The 18,291-nt window shown below is 45.8% G+C and overlaps 1 protein-coding gene across 8 annotated transcripts in view; it reads left to right on the top strand.

Annotated features, from left to right (window-relative positions):
* The window catches only part of LOC129865233 (DENN domain-containing protein 5B-like), a 78,059-nt gene that overhangs the window by 53,360 nt on the left and 6,408 nt on the right, over nt 1–18,291 (top strand). For 2 of the 8 annotated variants that reach the window (XM_055937842.1, XM_055937837.1), the window contains 13 exons: nt 2,187–2,374; nt 4,454–5,035; nt 7,579–7,810; nt 9,347–9,497; nt 9,733–9,826; nt 12,510–12,641; nt 12,851–13,003; nt 13,421–13,496; nt 13,780–13,861; nt 14,030–14,158; nt 15,836–15,957; nt 16,738–16,883; nt 17,653–17,694. In XM_055937842.1, the coding sequence (XP_055793817.1) occupies nt 2,187–2,374; nt 4,454–5,035; nt 7,579–7,810; nt 9,347–9,497; nt 9,733–9,826; nt 12,510–12,641; nt 12,851–13,003; nt 13,421–13,496; nt 13,780–13,861; nt 14,030–14,158; nt 15,836–15,957; nt 16,738–16,883; nt 17,653–17,694 (2,129 nt within the window). The remainder of the gene's footprint in view (nt 1–2,186; nt 2,375–4,453; nt 5,036–7,578; nt 7,811–9,346; nt 9,498–9,732; nt 9,827–12,509; nt 12,642–12,850; nt 13,004–13,420; nt 13,497–13,779; nt 13,862–14,029; nt 14,159–15,835; nt 15,958–16,737; nt 16,884–17,652; nt 17,695–18,291) is intronic. The other 6 variants (XM_055937843.1, XM_055937838.1, XM_055937844.1 and 3 more) reach the window with 3 other exon arrangements.

The following is an 18,291-nucleotide window of genomic DNA, read 5'->3' as shown; positions in this document are numbered from 1 at the left end:
TACAGATGCCCCTCCCCCCACACATACACCTTTTCACACCGGGCCCCCCTCCTTCGCTCCATTATTACGAGTCATCTCCACGGGAGGCAGGATGGCAGGTGGGGTAAGTTATGCCCCTCTTCAGTGTGAGATGTATAACGTCCATTACAGTTGCACCTGCAAGCACCCCTGCCCTGTTCCTAATGACTTGTTTGAAGCCAGGCCTCAAAATGGAGAATTCGAGGCGCCGACAGTGGCTAATGGACACAGGTGCTCCTGCAGTGTGCGCCTGCACACACACACACACACTGATTAATGGCCAGGTCTGGTGGGCTCTCTGCACAGCATTAGTGTTAGCGTGTTATTAGTATGATTAGTCGCACATGAGACCGAGAGGAGGAGATGCTAAAGTGGAGCTGTTTTCGGCTCTCTGAAAGAGCATCTGGATCCTTACAGCTACTCTGTCTAATAGACAGTAACCGACCATTGGTCTCAGGAACAGAGAGAAGATGTCGCCAGTCTGGCTCCATGCTCTGTATTGGAATATATTGTGTGTGCAGTGTAATGTTCAATGCACCTGTGTTGGGGGGGGGGGGGGGGATTTGGGAATCGAGAGAGGGCAAATTAGAGTGTCTGTCCATGTGTCTGTAGGAGAGCGTCCATCTGTGTGTGATACGCGTGCGATGGTCTGTGTGTGTTTATATCTGAGTGGCAAGGTGGTCACTTGCAGACGGACTTTGAGGAAAGGTAGATGCACACAGACTCTCAGACACACTCAATATAAAAATGCTAGGTCCCCTAGTTCTCTTGTAGAATGTAAATTGGCTAGGTCTTTGTTTTAATGCTTTGTCGACCTTGAAAAGTGTAAAGCATTTTGAATGAAAGTACACAGAACCTCTGTGCCTGAGCAGCGGTGAGAGTGAAAGGGATGGAGGAAAGGGTAGAGGGAGAGGGGTTGAGTGGATAAATTGGTGGAGCGTGCTGGGGGGGGGGGGGATTTGGGAATCGAGAGAGGGCAAATTAGAGTGTCTGTCAATGTGTCTGTAGGAGAGCGTCCATCTGTGTGTGATACGCGTGCGATGGTCTGTGTGTGTTTATATCTGAGTGGCAAGGTGGTCACTTGCAGACGGACTTTGAGGAAAGGTAGATGCACACAGACTCTCAGACACACTCAGTATAAAAATGCTAGGTCCCCTAGTTCTCTTGTAGAATGTAAATTGGCTAGGTCTTTGTTTTAATGCTTTGTCGACCTTGAAAAGTGTAAAGCATTTTGAATGAAAGTACACAGAACCTCTGTGCCTGAGCAGCGGTGAGAGTGAAAGGGATGGAGGAAAGGGTAGAGGGAGAGGGGTTGAGTGGATAAATTGGTGGAGCGTGCTGGGGGGGGGGGGGATTTGGGAATCGAGAGAGGGCAAATTAGAGTGTCTGTCCATGTGTCTGTAGGAGAGCGTCCATCTGTGTGTGATACGCGTGCGATGGTCTGTGTGTGTTTATATCTGAGTGGCAAGGTGGTCACTTGCAGACGGACTTTGAGGAAAGGTAGATGCACACAGACTCTCAGACACACTCAGTATAAAAATGCTAGGTCCCCTAGTTCTCTTGTAGAATGTAAATTGGCTAGGTCTTTGTTTTAATGCTTTGTCGACCTTGAAAAGTGTAAAGCATTTTGAATGAAAGTACACAGAACCTCTGTGCCTGAGCAGCGGTGAGAGTGAAAGGGATGGAGGAAAGGGTAGAGGGAGAGGGGTTGAGTGGATAAATTGGTGGAGCGTGCTGCTGATTTATTATGGAGGTCAGTCAGGCTTATGGCCTGATCATTTTATTCGTATCTGATGATGGAACTCTTGGAACTCAATACCAAAGCCAGGCTGAGATCACTGGTCCTAATCTTTAATCAGGAACAGGAGACACTGCAGGCAAACACACACACACGCATGAACCCACACACACACACAGAGAATGGTGATTTATATTGAATCCATCAAAACAGAATTCCCCCCGTATTGCCCCCAGGTTCAATTTTGATTGGTTGATTTAAAGTTATTCTCTGCTTCGTCTTCTTTCTAACATCTCCCTTTTATTACCCCCCCCCCCCCCCCCCCCCGCTTCCCACCACCTTTCCAATCACTCACTCCACCCCTCCTTTTCAACCACCTCTCCCCCTCCCAACTTACCCCCCCTCCTACCCTCACCCTACCTCTCTCCAGACTACCAGCGGTTGATGACAGTTGCGGAGGGCATCACCACCCTGCTCTTCCCGTTCCAGTGGCAGCATGTCTACGTGCCCATCCTACCCGCGTCACTGCTACACTTCCTGGATGCCCCCGTGCCCTACCTCATGGGCCTGCAGTCCAAGGAGGGCACCGACCGCTCCAAACTAGAGCTGCCACAGGAGGTATGGACTACTGTGTGTGCGACTGTGAATGGGTCTGTTTTTTATTTGTAAGTGTGTGTCTCCATACAATAGGCAGTTACAGTAAGGGCTCATTGTTGCTGAATGCACACTGTCCAAGGCCATCCAACCCTGACTCTGCACAATGAGCCTCCCACGCACACAGGCAGACTACCTGGCTCCTATTCAGACTGAGCGGGAAAAAATGCAGCTTTCAGACTCTTATTGTGGAGGAATGTCTATTGGAAGTTAATTTTAGTTTGTTGGAGAGCGCTTAAACCTCTCTGGGATACTTCTATTGGTTTATCACTCACAGGCCAGTGTGTTTGCATAGACCCCTATTACTCCTGTGTGGAAGGAACTCAAACGGATATTTCTCTGGAACGGCTTAGTCGATTTTGGGATAGTGTGTGTCTATACCCTCTCCCTCCTCCCTCCTCCCAGCTTGAATGGCCTCCTCCTCAGACAGTGAAAGCGATGGAACTCTCGGTGCACAGCATGTGTGTGGTGACGAGATGAGACTCCTAATGGTCTGGAACGTCCCAAAGAGATTCCCAGCTTCAGGGCTCTCCCTCCCTCTCACTCCCAATGCTCATTAATCTGGCCCATTCCGTATGCATGGTAATTATCCGAGTCAGTGCAGCATCCGACGGCGTCCCCTGGTGCTGCTCCTGCCTCCTCCTCACAATCCAATTTTCTGCCCCTCTGTGTTCCTCCGGATCCTCCCCTGAAGATCACACGGTGCCCAAATGTTTTAATTTAGCAATATCTCTATTTTCTGATTGATTCTTTGAAGTGAGGAAGGATGACCTAGAAATGAAGGGATGAAAGAAGGGCTGAAAGCAAACGGGAAGAAGGGAAGGATCATAGAGAGAGGATGTGAATGAATGAATGAAAGACTTGCCTTTTTGAGCCCTGGCTCTGTAGAAAGAATTAATCTCATTTCCATTTCAAATGGCAGAACAATAATTTGTCTCCTAACCATATTAGTCATGTTTGCATAGAAAATACCAAACAAGTACATGCACACACTCATGAATACCAACAGTTTCATGTAATTTTGTCCCTCTTGATCCTCCATCCTTTCTTTTTAATGCAAAAGAGGAACCAATGGCTTTTAACCGAAACTAGGCCAAACATTGTGTGCCTGTACAATCACCCAGCGGGGTGCATGCTCCTTTTTCCGCAGCTCCTAAATCAGGTGGATGGCCTGCAGTCTTCTCCGCTACCTAAATAAACCTCCGTTAGGCCAATCCACATCAGGTCAGATCTGTGCACAGACAGCTGATGCAGCCCTCACAGAGCCATGCACATGAGTCAAACCTGGACCCAGAAATACATGGAGAAGAAAATGTTGAGTTTTGAAATTCACATCTGGAGCCTAGCAAATGCTGTTATTAAACTATAGTCAGTTGGTAGTAAACCCAGCGTTTCAGGTGCCAGACAGTAAATGCTAATGTCATGTATTCAGGTGTACAGTATCTCCTAGTCATCCTTCCACGGGGACAGTAGAGCCTGGAAGTATACACTATAAGTGTGTGCGTGCGTGCACATGTCACACACACACTCACACACACACACACACGCACGCACGAGCTGGAGTGGCAGTGTAATACATTAGACTGGGGCTTGGGGAGAGAAGGCTGTAAGCCCATTTCTACCACTGTAAGCTGCCAGTAAGGTTGTTTTTTGAGTGTGTGCGTGTGTTGCTTTGTAAGTGTCTGTTAGAGTAAGACACGAGGGATGATAGGTGTGTTTGAATTTGTATGTGTGATTGGTGTGCAAGCGTGTGTATTTGTTTCTGTGTGGTCTGGCACACTACCCTTGAGCATAGGGTTTTTGTCGTAATGCTGGTGGTTTGTCACAGTAACTCAATTATATCAGATTTGGATTTATTACTGACATTAATCTCTTTTATCGTGTCAATCACATACGGACCCAGTTACCCAATACTCAATCTGTGCATGTCCAGTCCAGTACACCAACACACCCCTCTCTGAGTTTCTATTCATTGAGCAATAGCTATGTTATAATTGTTGTATAATCTTTCATCTTATTCCAAACCTCCCTCTCTCCTAACAGGCTAACCTGTGCTTCGTGGACATTGACAACCACTGCATCGAGCTGCCTGAGGACTTCCCCCAGTTCCCTAACAAACCAGAGTTCATCCAGGAGCTCAGTGAAGTCCTCCTCCGCTACGGCATATCCCCAGTGGGGGGCGCTCCTCCAACCTCTGTCCCCACCTCCTCCACCACCACCACCCCTGGGTCCGTCTCTACCCGTCATCCTGGTCTGAAGAGCCAACAGGCCCTGAGGGAGCTAGAGGACGATGGGAGGAATGGGAACCTAGGAGGGGAGCAGTTAGCTGTGTTGGAGCTTCTCCAAGGGAACGCTACTCTGGAAAGACTCCAGGCTCTGGCTAAGAGAACGGGGGTCCGTGTGGAAGCCCTGAGGGGGGTAGGGGGTGAGGGAGAGGCCCAGGGGGGGAGGACGGCAGTCGAAGAGGAGGAGCTGAGGAACGCTAAGCTGAATGTACAGCTGAGGGAGGTGTTCGCTAGCAGGTTTACCACGATGTTCGCGGACTATGAGGCCTTCGTCATCCAAAGCGCTCCGGACCTGGAGTCCTGGCTCACCAACCGAGAGCAGATGCACAACTTTGATAAGGTGATGGGCTGACACACAGAGACATGTACACACACACTGTTAACCTTGATGTAACGGGCTGTTTATTGAGGCCTGTGTTGTGTGGTAGTAGAAGTCCACTGGGGCATTACCATGTTTGTGAGATGCTGGATTAAATTCTTTCCCGAAACCCATCCACTATGAAAATATTCCATTTGATAAATAAGTAAGACGAACACAGCCGGAGCTGTTAAGACGCGGTATTGGCAATAACAATGTTTGCATTTATGAAATCACTGGGGAAATGCATTCATATCAGCAAACAGACAGAAAACAGAGTTGGTTGCTGTGTGTTTATGCTACGTGCTCTGCACCCAGAGTTGGGCAATATTTCTGTTATTTGTATTGGAAATATGTATTTCAATTACTTCTGAGTATCTAGTTATTTGTGTTGCACTGGGCTGAACTACACTCCGATGTACAGAGCCTCCGGAAAGTATTCAGACCCCTTGACTTTTTCCATTTTGTTACGTTACAGCCTTATTCTAAAATGGATGAAATAAATACAAATCCTCAGCAATCTACACACAAGACCCCGTAATGATAATGCGGAAAAAAGTTTTTTTAGAAGTTTTAGCAAATGCATTAAACATGAAAAACAGATACCTTATTTACATAAGTATTCAGACCCTTTGCTTAGAGACTCAAAATTGATCATCCTTGAGATGTTTGTACAACTTGATTGGAGTTCACATGTGGTAAATTAATTTGATTGGAAATGATTTTGAAAGGCACCCACCTTTCTATATAAGTTCTGACAGTTGACAATGCATGTCAGAGCAAAAACCAAGCCACGAGGTCGCAGAAATGTCCGTAGAGCTCCGAGACAGGATTGTGTCGAAGCACAGATCTGGGGAAGGGTACTACAACAATTCTGCAGCATTGAAAATCCCCAAGAACAAAGTGGCCTCATCATATTTAAATGGAAGAAGTTTGGAACTACCAAGACTCTTCCTAGAGCTGGCCGTCCGGCCAAACTGAGCAATCGGGGGAGAAGCGCCTTGGTCAGGGAGGTGACCAAGAACCCGATGGTCACTCTGACAGAGCTCTAGAGTTCCTCTGTGGAGATGGGAAAACCTTCCAGAAGGACAATCATCTTTGCAGCACTCCAACAATCAGGCCTTTATGGTAGAGTGGCCAGACGGAAGCCACTCCTCAGTAAAAGGCACGTCATCCCGCTTGGAGTTTTTGAACTCTTTGGCCTGAATGCCAAGCGTCACATCTGGATGAAACCTGGCACCATACCTAGTGTGAAGCATGGTGGTGGCAGCATCATGCTGTGGGGATTTCTTTTCAGCGGCAGGGACTGGGAGACTAGTCAGGATCGAGGCAAAGATGAACGCAGCAAAGTACAGAGATCCTTGATGAAAACCTGCTCCAGAGTGCTCAGGACCTCAGACTGGGGTGAAGGGTCACCTTCCAACAGAACAATGACCCTAAGCACACAGCCAAGACAACGCAGGAGTGGCAACGCAGGAGGACAAGTCTCAATGTCCTTGAGTGGCCCAGCCAGAGCCCGGACTTGAACATGATCGAACATTCCTGGAGAGACCTGAAAATAGCTGTCCAGCGACACTCCCCATCCAACCTGACAGAGCTTGAGAGGATCTGCAGAGAAGAATGGGAGAAACTCCCCAAATACAGGTGTGACAAGCTTGTAGCGTCATACCCAATTATACTCAAGGCTGTTGTCTCTGCCAAAGGTGCTCTAACAAAGTACTGAGTAAAGTGTCTGAATACTTAAGTAAATGTCATATTTCAGTTAAAATATATATATATTAGCAAAAATGTCTAAAAACCTGTTTTTACTTTGTCATTATGGGGTATTGCGTGTAGACTGAATTATTTAATACATTTTAGAATAAGGCTGTAACCTAACAGTCTGAATACTTTCTGAAGGCACTGTATTTTGTAACAAGATACTCCGAGAGCTGTAATTTGTATTTTCAAAGTACAAAATACTTTTCTATACTTTTTTTTATAGCTGTTCACGATTTTGTGGCCCCCTTTGATGTCACGATGGTGTGATAAGCGCGCCTTCTAATTGAACTAAATATAAATGTGTATGAAAAAATGAACAATTAAAAAGCATGCTGAGTAGTATTTTAAGGATCTCCGCCCTGAAGCAAGGTCAATAAATATACCCAGTGTGCTTTGCAGTTCATTTTGGTTCATTTTTACATTTTGGTCATTTAGCAGACACTCTTATCCGGAGTGACTTATAGTCAGTGCACTCCACTAAGGGAGATAAACAACAACATAACACAGTTATAGTAAGATAATGTATTTCTAAATTAAATACTTCACGAGACAAGTATTTTGTCGTTTATTTTGATACACTGATCTTTATGGTATTTTGTAAATGTATGTTGTAGTTTCTCTCCATCCCTGTGTGCACCTATATCATTTTGTAATTACATTTGTTGCTTTCCCTACCTACTAGTATTTGTCTTCATATCTTTCCCTGCAAGTGCATGCATGTTAATGTATCTGTGTCTGTACTAACAGATCTCCCCTCTCTCCAGGCATCCTTCCTATCTGACCAGCCGGAGCCCTACCTGCCCTTCCTGTCCCACTTCATCGAGACCCAGATGTTCGCCACCTTCATCGACAACAAGATCATGTCCCAATGGGAGGAGAAGGAGCCGCTGCTCCGCGTCTTCGACGGACGCATCGATAAAGCTCGTCTATACAATGTTCGAGCCCCAAGTCTGCGGTCCTCCAACTACCAGAGGTGCACCATCCTCAAGGAGTCGGGTGAGTCTGAAGAGAGCCGGGAGAGGGGGGGGTGATGTGTGTGTGGGCGCGAGAGAGATCGACAGAGAGGGACAGGTGGAATTGAAGGACAAATCTAAAGTCGTTTAAAATGAATCTTTGGGAGGTAACAGAGAAATAAGGAGAGGGACTAATTGAAAGTTTGGACTTGAATTAGAATGTGCTCTCCTGAGCCGTCTGTCTGATCAGCATGCTGTGGATGACTGCTGCCTCTATCAGTCTGTCTGCCTGGCTGGCATACCAACGATGCTTTAAGAGGTCACACAGGACTCCATTTTAAAAGGACTCCTTTTAAATCCATCTCTTTACACATCCGTCCTATTACTTTCCATCTCATCGTCCTCTTCTCCTTCTTGACCTCTTTCATGTGTTCATTGGAAACAGCAGATTTCTCTCCACTCAGCAGGTGCTCCCATTGGCTAATTCTGCCCATTTGTCTTTGTCTCAAAAAAAAGCCTCACCCCACAGGGCTCATTCTTCTACGCTCTATTTCTCTTTCTTTCATTCTCTCTCTCGCGCGCGCTCTCGCTCACACACACACACACACACACACACACACACGCACAAGCGCTTCCCCCAAAACACTCCCGCCGCCCCTACCCCACTGAGTCAGTCCTGAGTCTGGCTTCCTCACTTCCTTTTGCCTATGCAGCGTAGACTTAATGAGGGCAAGCCAAATGAGTACTAAAAAAGACCTGACCAGACACTCTCACAGACAATGAATAGGTTATGTGTGTGTGTGCGTGCTCACGTCCGTGAGTGGTGCAGCTATAGGTGGAGTCAATTGGCAGGGTCTGACATGGCAGATTTTAATGGAGCGAGTGCTGTAAAGGCCTAATTGTTCAGGGGGAGCTCTTTCAGAGGTGGTGGCGCGTGCAGTTCCCCAATTATACACACAAAAGAAACTTCTATTCTACTTAATTTCCCTCAGTCACTCCGGTGCTCCTCTCTCTCCCGTCTGACAAACAATGAGGACTGAGATTGGAAGATACAATCGGAGGGTTTTGTTAGACAAAAAGAAATATCTCATACGAGCCATGTAAAGACTTACCTCGCCAACAGATGCGCTGTTTATCACCGCGAGCAGAGGTTAATTGACGGATGCCTTGTTGGTTTGGGTTGAGTCGTACTGCGTCTGTTCTCTCTACCTTGTGTTCGTTAAAGGAAATGGTTAGAGAAGGAGGTAGGTTTGGAGAGCAAACAGAGAGACCGAGAAAGAAAGAGCAAGCAGTGAGATAAAGAGAGCGGGGTGTTTATCGATAATGTGCGAGAGGGGAGGATGAAAGGGCCGCAGTACAGCATGTCCTGTAATGGATTGAACAAACGCAATGCTTTGATGTCCTGCCAAGCTTTATTTAGAGGAGCACAAGAGTGGCAGCTTGTGTGTGTGTCTCTTTTCATTCAAAGTAAACTCAAAGGTTTAGTCCTAGGATTGTACTAAATGTATTCTCAAGTAGTGGTTATACCAAAAGAAGGCCTTGCTCAAATCCCCCCTCTTGATTTGATCTCCCTGCCCAGCCCAGGCCATCGAACAGCGGCTGATGAAGATCGACCACACAGCCATCCACCCTCACCTGTTGGATATGAAGATTGGACAGGGCAAATATGAACAGGGCTTCTTCCCCAAGCTGCAGTCTGACGTGCTCTCAGTCGGACCCACCAATAACAAGTGAGTATATGATGCCATTATCGAAGAGCCAACCAATGACGGCCATTGTTTCTTGGAAAAAATGGTAACGGTTTGAACATAGAGTGGCTATATGAACGTAATATATACGTTACAGTTGTGTTATGGTGATGTAGTCCAAGTTAACAAGTGTTTATTACAAATGTTCCATCTGTATTATGTAGTTGAGTAGAGTCTATATAAATGTTTATGCGGTTAACAGTGTTATGTCTGTCAGCAGGTGGTCCAATCGTACCGCTACGGCTCAGCGCAGGAAAGACCGTCACAGACAACAAACAGAACACCTGACTCTAGATAACGACCTCAAAGAGGTACGGACACGACACACCGTCCTCCCTCTTCATCCTCTCCTCTTCCTCTTGTTCCATAGCATGCCTTTATGTTCCTTTTTATTTGATTTCTTTTGAGTTTCTTCCTTTCGTCTTAGCTTGGTTCCGTTTTCAAAGCCTGTCCGTCCTTGTCTTAACTGATGTCATGCTTGTTTTCTCTTTAACTTCTCTTTGTTTTTTAGTTTCTTTCCTTCTATTATTTGAATGTCATGTGCATTCATGTGCATGGTGCTTCTTTTCCTTTCTTTTCTCCTTCCTGTCTTTTCTGTGGGTCCTGTGCGTTGGGGTTGGGCTGTACCACCTCTCAGCAGGTAGAGGGGTGTCTAGTCCTGCAGAACTCCATGGCGTTTTGGGAGTGGGACAAGGCTTCTCCCCCGCCTCTCAAACCACCAAAAAAGTCTGCCTCTGAGTGCTGCCTGGTACGTGGAGGAGTTACGGAACCCCCACAGACCCTCCCACTAACCCCCAAAAACTACCTCTACCCGTACCCCCAAGATGACCCCCACTCCACTTCTCCACTCCAGTCCTGCTTCACACATACACACAATCCCTGCTTACTCACACACAGTGACTGTGTGATAGATCCCTCATGCACCTGTCACATTAGTTAGTCGACAGCACTGAAAGAGTGAGTCATGGCTCTGCAGAGGATCTTGTTTTCCCTCATCTCTCTCCTCTTCCTACCCTTTTATAGCTCTGTATCTCTGTGGGGAGGAGAGAGATGAGCAAGGAATTACTGAATCGTAACGATACAAAATCAGATAAGATGGCAGAATCATTTCAGATTCAAGCCAATTTAAGTCAACTAGTGTGAACTCACCAGAGTGTGTCACTGGAATGGGCTCAACGCCTCAACTCTCTGTGGAGAAGTGAACAGAAAATGTTATTTTTACTTTGTCTTGTTTTCTCGATGAGCACATAACCCCCCGCTACATCCCAATGTTTGCTAAAAGGTACTCAAGACTGTACAAAAACCACAATGTCTGCCCTCAATCCTACCCTTGCACAACCTCTTACAGTTTGACCCAACTGAGAAATGTCCCTCCATCCACCTGTAATGGTTAATATTGGGTGTACAGTCATGGCCAAAAGTTTGGAGAATGACACAAATATACATTTTCACAAAGTCTGCTGCCTCAGTTTGTATGATGGCAATTTGCATATACTCCAGAATGTTATGAAGAGCGATCAGATGAATTGCAAAGTCCCCCTTTGCCATGCAAATTAACTGAATCCCCCAAAAACATTTCCACTGCATTTCAGCCTTGCCACAAAAGGACCAGCTGTCAATGATTCTCCCGTTAACACAAGTGTGAGTGTTGACGAGGACAAGGCTGGAGATCACTCTGTCATGCTGATTGAGTTCGAATAACAGACTGGAAGCTTCAAAAGGAGGGTGGTGCTTGGAATCATTGTTCTTCCTCTGTCATCCATGGTTACCTGAAAGAAAATACGTGCCGTCATCATTGCTTTGCACAAAAAGGGATTCACAGGCAAGGATATTGCTGCAGGTAAGATTGCACCTAAATCAACCATTTATCAGATCATCAAGAACTACAAGGAGAGCGGATCAATTATTGTGAAGAAGGCTTCACGGCGCACAAGAAAGTCCAGCAAGCGCAATGACCGTCTCCTAAAGTTGATTCAGCTGCAGGATCGGGGCACCACCAGTACAGAGCTTGCTCAGGAATGGCAGCAGGCAGATGTGAGTGCATCTGCATGCACAGTGAGGCAAAGACTTTTGGAGGATGGCTTGGAAGGGCAGCAAAGAAGCCACTTCTCTCCAGGAAAAACATCAGGGACAGACTGATATTCTGCAAAAGGTACAGGGATTGGACTGCTGAGGACTGGGGTAAAGTCATTCATCATTCTCTGATGAATTCCCTTTCCAATTGTTTGGGGCATCCGGAAGAAAGCTTGTCTGGAGGAAACAAGGTGAGCGCTACCATCAGTCCTGTGTCATGCCAACAGTAAAGCATCCTGAGATCATTCATGTTGCTTCTCAGCCAAGGGAGTGGGCTCACTCACAATTTTGCCTAAGAACACAGCCATGAATAAAGAATGGTACCAAAGCATCCTCCGAGAGCAACTTCTCCCAACCATCCAGGAACAGTTTGGTGATGAACAATGCCTTTTCCAGCATGATGGAGCACCTTGCCATAAGGCAAAAGTGATAACTAAGTGGCTCGGAGAACAAAACATCGATATTTTGGGTCTATGGCCAGGGAACTCCCCAGACCTTAATCCCATTGGGAACTTGTGGTCAATCCTCAAGAGGTGGGTGGACAAACAAAAATCCACAAATTCTGACAAACTCCAAGCATTGATTATGCAAGAATGGGCTGCCATCAGTCAGGATGTGGCCCAGAAGTTAATTGACAGCATGCCACGGTGGATCGCAGAGGTCTTGAAAAAGAAGGGTCAACGCTGCAAATATTGACTCTTTGCATCAACTTCATGTAATTGTCAATAAAACCTTTGACACTTATGAAATGCTTGTAATTATACTTCAGTATTCCATAGTAACATCTGACAAAAATATCTAAAGACAGTGAAGCAGCAAACTTTGTGGAAATTAATATTTGTGTCATTCTCAAAACTTTTAGCCACGACTGCAGAGTTTTACAGACAGAGCTGATTGTTGCTCCATCTCTGTTTCCATCAGAAGTACATGCAGGAGGCTCGGAGCCTGGGGAAGAACCTCCGTCAGCCCAAGCTGTCTGACCTCTCACCTGCCGTCATCGCTCAGACCAACTGGAAGTTTGTAGAGGGACTACTCAAGGAGTGTCGCATGAAGGTGAGTCTGTACAGGTGAAATACAATGTGGTATTGGTTAAGTTGTGGTTGCAGTTGCAGTTGCTATGTGTCTCCAATGTATATCGGTCCAATTTTGTGTCGTTTGGTGTAGTTATGAGGCGATTGGTTCCTGTCTACAAACCAGTTGTTTGTATCCTATGTGTAGGGGTCATGTTGTCTTGGTCACGTTTCTGTGTCTCCTGTCTCCAGACTAAGCGTATGTTGGTGGAGAAGATGGGCAGGGAGGCGGTGGAGCTGGGTCATGGGGAGGCCAACATCACAGGTCTGGAGGAGAACACTCTCATCGCCTCCCTCTGTGACCTGCTGGAGAGGATCTGGAGCCACGGCCTACAAGTCAAACAGGTCTGTAGAGAGACACACACACACACACATGCATACACACACATGCACTGAACAGAAACACACACACACACTCACATACATGCACACACACTCTCTCTCTCTAATCAGGTTTTATCGTAATGGTGACATTGCGTTTACAATATAAACCCCCATCATGCTCAGTGCTCTACTTGGAAGAACCTGTTATTGGCTATAGGTCAGAGGTCAGTCTACCAACACTTTGGTTAATCCGGTCTTATAGTAATAACCATATGACCCTATTTCATTAGGCTTATTGACTGGTAATCCTCTATCTATAGTCTAGTATTATTAGTGAATGTATTAGATATTGGCAGTGCAGTGTTTCCTGTATTAGGGAGTGTATTGGCTATTAAGTGTGTGGGTTGACCTCTAACCTCTGGACTGTGACCCCTGTAGGGGAAGTCAGCCCTGTGGTCCCACCTGCTGCACTACCAGGCCAGAGAGGAGAAACTGGAGCAGCAGGAGTCACCAGGTAAGAACACCCCCACACACATATATAAACACACACACACACACACACACACACACACACCTTACATGGTCCATTTAATATACGACATTGACATAAAACACATGTCACTCCTACCCTCAATCCATTCAGTCACACACTATCCATACCCAATAATCCCCTGAAATACTCAATTTTCAAATTAATCTACAGACCTTTCACACTCCAGTGGCATTTGATAGATTTATTTTCAATTGGAGCGCTGCCAAAGCTGAGATGTGTGTGTGCTTCTTTCTCCCTCCCACAGTGTCAAACGGTCCAGAGAGACGAAAGTCTGAGTCGTCAATAGGGATGCCATCACTGCGAGCGTCCGTCATACAGGACATGAGGTATGAATTACCTACCACTGTACCTGTACATTACGATGTGTCATAGGTAGATGGTAATATCTCACAACTTTATCCATGTGAGTCAACAATTTGTTTTGTTATTTGCTGTTATTTGTCTTACCTCCTCACCTTCTCTCTCACATCTCCACGCCTCCCTCCCTTTCTCAGACACATCCAGAGTATGGGGGAGATAAAGACTGATGTGGGCAGAGCGAGGGCCTGGATCCGTCTTTCTCTGGAGAAGAAGCTACTCTCCCAACACCTCAAACAGCTACTGTCCCGCCAAGCCTTAACCAAGTACGCACACACACACACATACAGTTGAAGTCAGAAGTTTGCATACACTTAGGTAGGAGTCATTGAAACTAGTTTTTCAACCACTGCACAAATTTCATGTTAACAAACTATAGTTTTGGCAAGTCAGTTAGGACTTTGTGTATGACACAAGTCATTTTTCCAACAATTGTCTACAGACAGATATTTCACTTATAATTCACTGTATCACAATTCCAGTGGGTCAGAAGGTTACATACACTAAGTTTACTGTGCCTTTGAAACAGCTTGGAAAATTCCAGAAAATTATGTCATGGCTTTAGAAGCTTCTGATAGGCTAATTGACATAATTTGAGTCAATTGGAGGTATACAAGTGGATGTATTTCAAGACCTACCTTCAAGCCCAGTGCCTCTTTGCTTGCTTCAGCCAAGACCTCAGAAAAAAAAATTGTAGACCTGATTCATCCTTGGGAGCAATTTCCAAACGCCTGAAGGTACCACGTTCATCTGTACAAGCAATAGTACGCAAGTATAAACACCATGGGACCACGCAGCCGTCATACTGCTCAGGAAGGAGACACGTTCTGTCTTCTAGAGATGAACGTACTTTGGTGCGAAAAGTGCAAATCAACCATGTGAAGATGCTGGAGGAAACAGGTACAAAAGTATCTATATCCACAGTAAAACAAGTCCTATATCGACATAATTTGAACGGCCGCTCAACAAGGAAGAAGCCACTGCTCCAAAACCACCATTAAAAAAGCCAGACTACGGTTTGCAACTGCACATGGGGACAAAGATCGTACTTTTTGGAGAAATGTCCTCTGGTCTGATGAAACAAAAATAGAACTGTTTGGCCATAATGACCATCGTTATGTTTGGAGGGAAAAGGGTGAGGCTTGCTAGCCGAAGAACACCATCCCAACCGTGAAGCACAGGGGTGGCAGTATCATGTTGTGGGGGTGCTTTGCTGCATGAGGGACTGGTGCACTTCACAAACTAGATGGCATCATGAGGAAGCAAAATTATGTGGATATATTGAAGCAACATCTCAAGACATCAGTCAGGAAGTTAAAGCTTGGTCGCAAATGGGTCTTCCAAATGTACAATGACCCCAAGCATACTTCCAAAGCTGTGACAAAATGGCTTAAGGACAACAAAGTCAAGGTATTGGAGTGGCCATCACAAAGCCCTGACCTCAATCCCATAGAAATTTTGGGCAGAACTGAAAAAGCGTGTGCGAGCAAGGAGGCCTACAAACCTGACTCAGTTATACCAGCTCTGTCAGGAGGAATGGGCCGAAATTCACCCAACTTGTTGTGGGAAGCTTGTGGAAGGCTACCCGGAACGTTTGACCCAAGTTAAACAATTTAAAGGCAATGCTACCAAATACTAATTGAGTGTATGTAAACTTCTGACCCACTGGGAATGGGATGAAACAAATTAAAGCTGAAATAAATCATTCTCTCTACTATTATTCTGACATTTCACATTCTTAAAATAAAGTGGTGATCCTAACTGACCTAAGACATGGAATTTTTACTCGGGTTAAATGTCAGGAATTGGGAAAAACTGAGTTTAAATGTGTTTGGCTATTGTGTAACTTCCAACTTCAACTGTACACACACACAATATTCTTCACATTGACAGTGTCGAAGCCATGGTTGATGTGCATTAAGTGTGTGTTGTGGTGTTTCCAGGAAGCTGTATAAGCGCTACGCCTTCCTGCGCTGTGAGGAGGAGAAGGAGCAGTTCCTGTTTCACCTGCTCTCCCTCAACACTGTCGACTACTTTTGTTTCACCAGTGTCTTCACCACCATCAGTGAGTAGGACTTCAACATAACCACGATTCAACCTCAATATGACCATAATATAACCACTAATTTACCTCATCCTATACAGAACACAGTCACATCATGAGATGGTTGACTAATTCGGTGCCATGGCACCGGTGAAGTAGAATTAGTCAACCATCTCATGATGTGACTGAGTTCTGTATAGGATGAGGTAAATTAGTGATCAGTCCGCACACTAGCTAAAACAACTTAACTAAAGTCAACCACTTTAACTTACCACAAGTCACCCACAGCAAACCTTTCCACTCAGCCACTGTGGAGAGGATGGATGGTAGGCTTTGGAGAGTCCTAATTGGTGTGCTTGCCTTGGTTTATCACGGTTTTCCATGGAGGTTAATGTAGATGTATAGGTCTATAACTTGGATCAATGCCAGAGACGGTGTTAACCTGAATAAAGCATGAGGCTATGTACATGTAATCAAAGATTGCAGGATTACATTATTCACATAGCAGTTTGCACTGAAGCAGCAAAAGATAAGTTTCTCTCTTTTACACACTCTCTCACACACACACATCACCAATAGCCCTGGGTTAGCTTTCTCTTGAACCCTTGTCTGCTGTTAGGGGAAACGGATCATTTTTTAATAGTAAAATTCATAAATTAATTACTACTCTAAAGCAGTGCAATCCACTGAAATCTCCCTGATTTAGTTTGCCCTTCTTATATTTAACTATAAAACGATGAATACATTTATTCTTTCTGTGTTTCACTGAGAGGGACTGTACCATTTTTTTTGTCCCTGTAGTGATCCCGTACCGCGCCGTCATCATCCCCATCAAGAAGCTGAGCAACGCCATGACGACCTCCAACCCGTGGGTGTGTGTGTCGGGTGAGCTGGGCGACTCGGGCGTCAGGCAGATCACCAAGAACGTCCTGGAGATGACCTTCGATGTGAGTCTGAACAATGACCCTACAGGCAGGGCCCCTACGCCTCCTCGTGTCTCTGTGACGTTCTGCAGCAAGGTTATATCAGCATCGATTGATGGTTTTGCTGAGAACATCACTGAGTCATTGTTCGGTGCCCACCGGGGTGAAGTGGGTCGCTGTTCTCTTTTTGTGGCATGAACTCACGCATGGTCTCATAAGGCAGAAGACTCTGTCTTACTCGCTCTCTACCATTCCATACTTACTACTAATCCCCTATCTCCTCATTCACTCGTTCATTTATCCGTTCATTCATCTTTGTGTGACTATTTGCTCTGATACCTTCCACTCAGAGCCGGGGTTGATGAGTTACAAGTTGGGGTCATGTAGCTGAGTCCACTTGGTAGATATTGGAAGTATGCTTGAATAGTAGTTAACTCTGTGAGATGCTGCCAGGCACAATGAGCGGACGGACCCAGACTTCCCGTTTGTCCTCTTTCCTACTTCCTTCCTCACAGGAAGTGCATGTCTCTACCTACTGAGCCTTTTCATAGTCTCTACCGTTCTGAGTGGTAGCTCTTTGTGGCTTTGTGAGCAGTTTGGGTGATAGCTAACTGTTCAGTATAGCTCTGTGGACCATCTCTCTAGAGGAGCTTTGCTACTATGGTGGTGGTTTGGGTGCACGCCTGGTTTGTAGCCTGGTAAAGGGTAGTCTACTAGAAACCAGCATCCCAAGTCCATCCTTTCCCACTCGTGCTGTCCATCATGTCCTAACACATGTCTTCATCTCCCCCAGTCTGCTTTCAGGCCACACACTCACATCGTCGCCATGTTCAAGGTTAGAAACGTCATCTCCCTCTCCCTCCCTCCCTCCTTCTCTCCACCGGACCCATTTGTATCATCCCAGGCTCAATGTTCACTGTGTACCATAGACTCCAGGGTCGTATTCATTGGGAACCAAACGGAAGAAAACTGACTGAAACGGGGGAGGGGCTACCTGAAGTTGTCCAATAACAAACACTCCTATTTCTGTTATCCGTTGCAAAACATTTTTCTACGGTGTGGCCTAATGAATACGACCCAGCTCTCTCTCTCTGGGTTGAGGGCTTCGTCAACGATGGGGTTGGTCTGTGTACCGTCTGTTGGTTATATGGTATTAATGGTGTTCTAGATTTATGAAGGGGTATGTGTTTGCTCTTGAATGCCACTTTGTGTAGTTTAGCAGTACATGAACATTTCCTTGACATGGTGCTGATGTTCATGCATATCACTCAATGCACCAAGCTCACCTTCAACTAAAAGGTTTGGAAAGGGGACGCAACTTTCTCCGAAGTGACATTCAAGGGCATATTGTAGGAATACTCACCTGTCATTGGCTGTATTTGGGTCTAATGTAGACTTTTAGCTGATCAATTGGATAGATGAGTAGGACTAG

Source organism: Salvelinus fontinalis, chromosome 11 (assembly GCF_029448725.1).
Source record: "Salvelinus fontinalis isolate EN_2023a chromosome 11, ASM2944872v1, whole genome shotgun sequence".
NCBI classification, from domain to species: domain Eukaryota; kingdom Metazoa; phylum Chordata; class Actinopteri; order Salmoniformes; family Salmonidae; genus Salvelinus; species Salvelinus fontinalis.
This window is presented reverse-complemented; position numbering and strand designations above follow the sequence as displayed.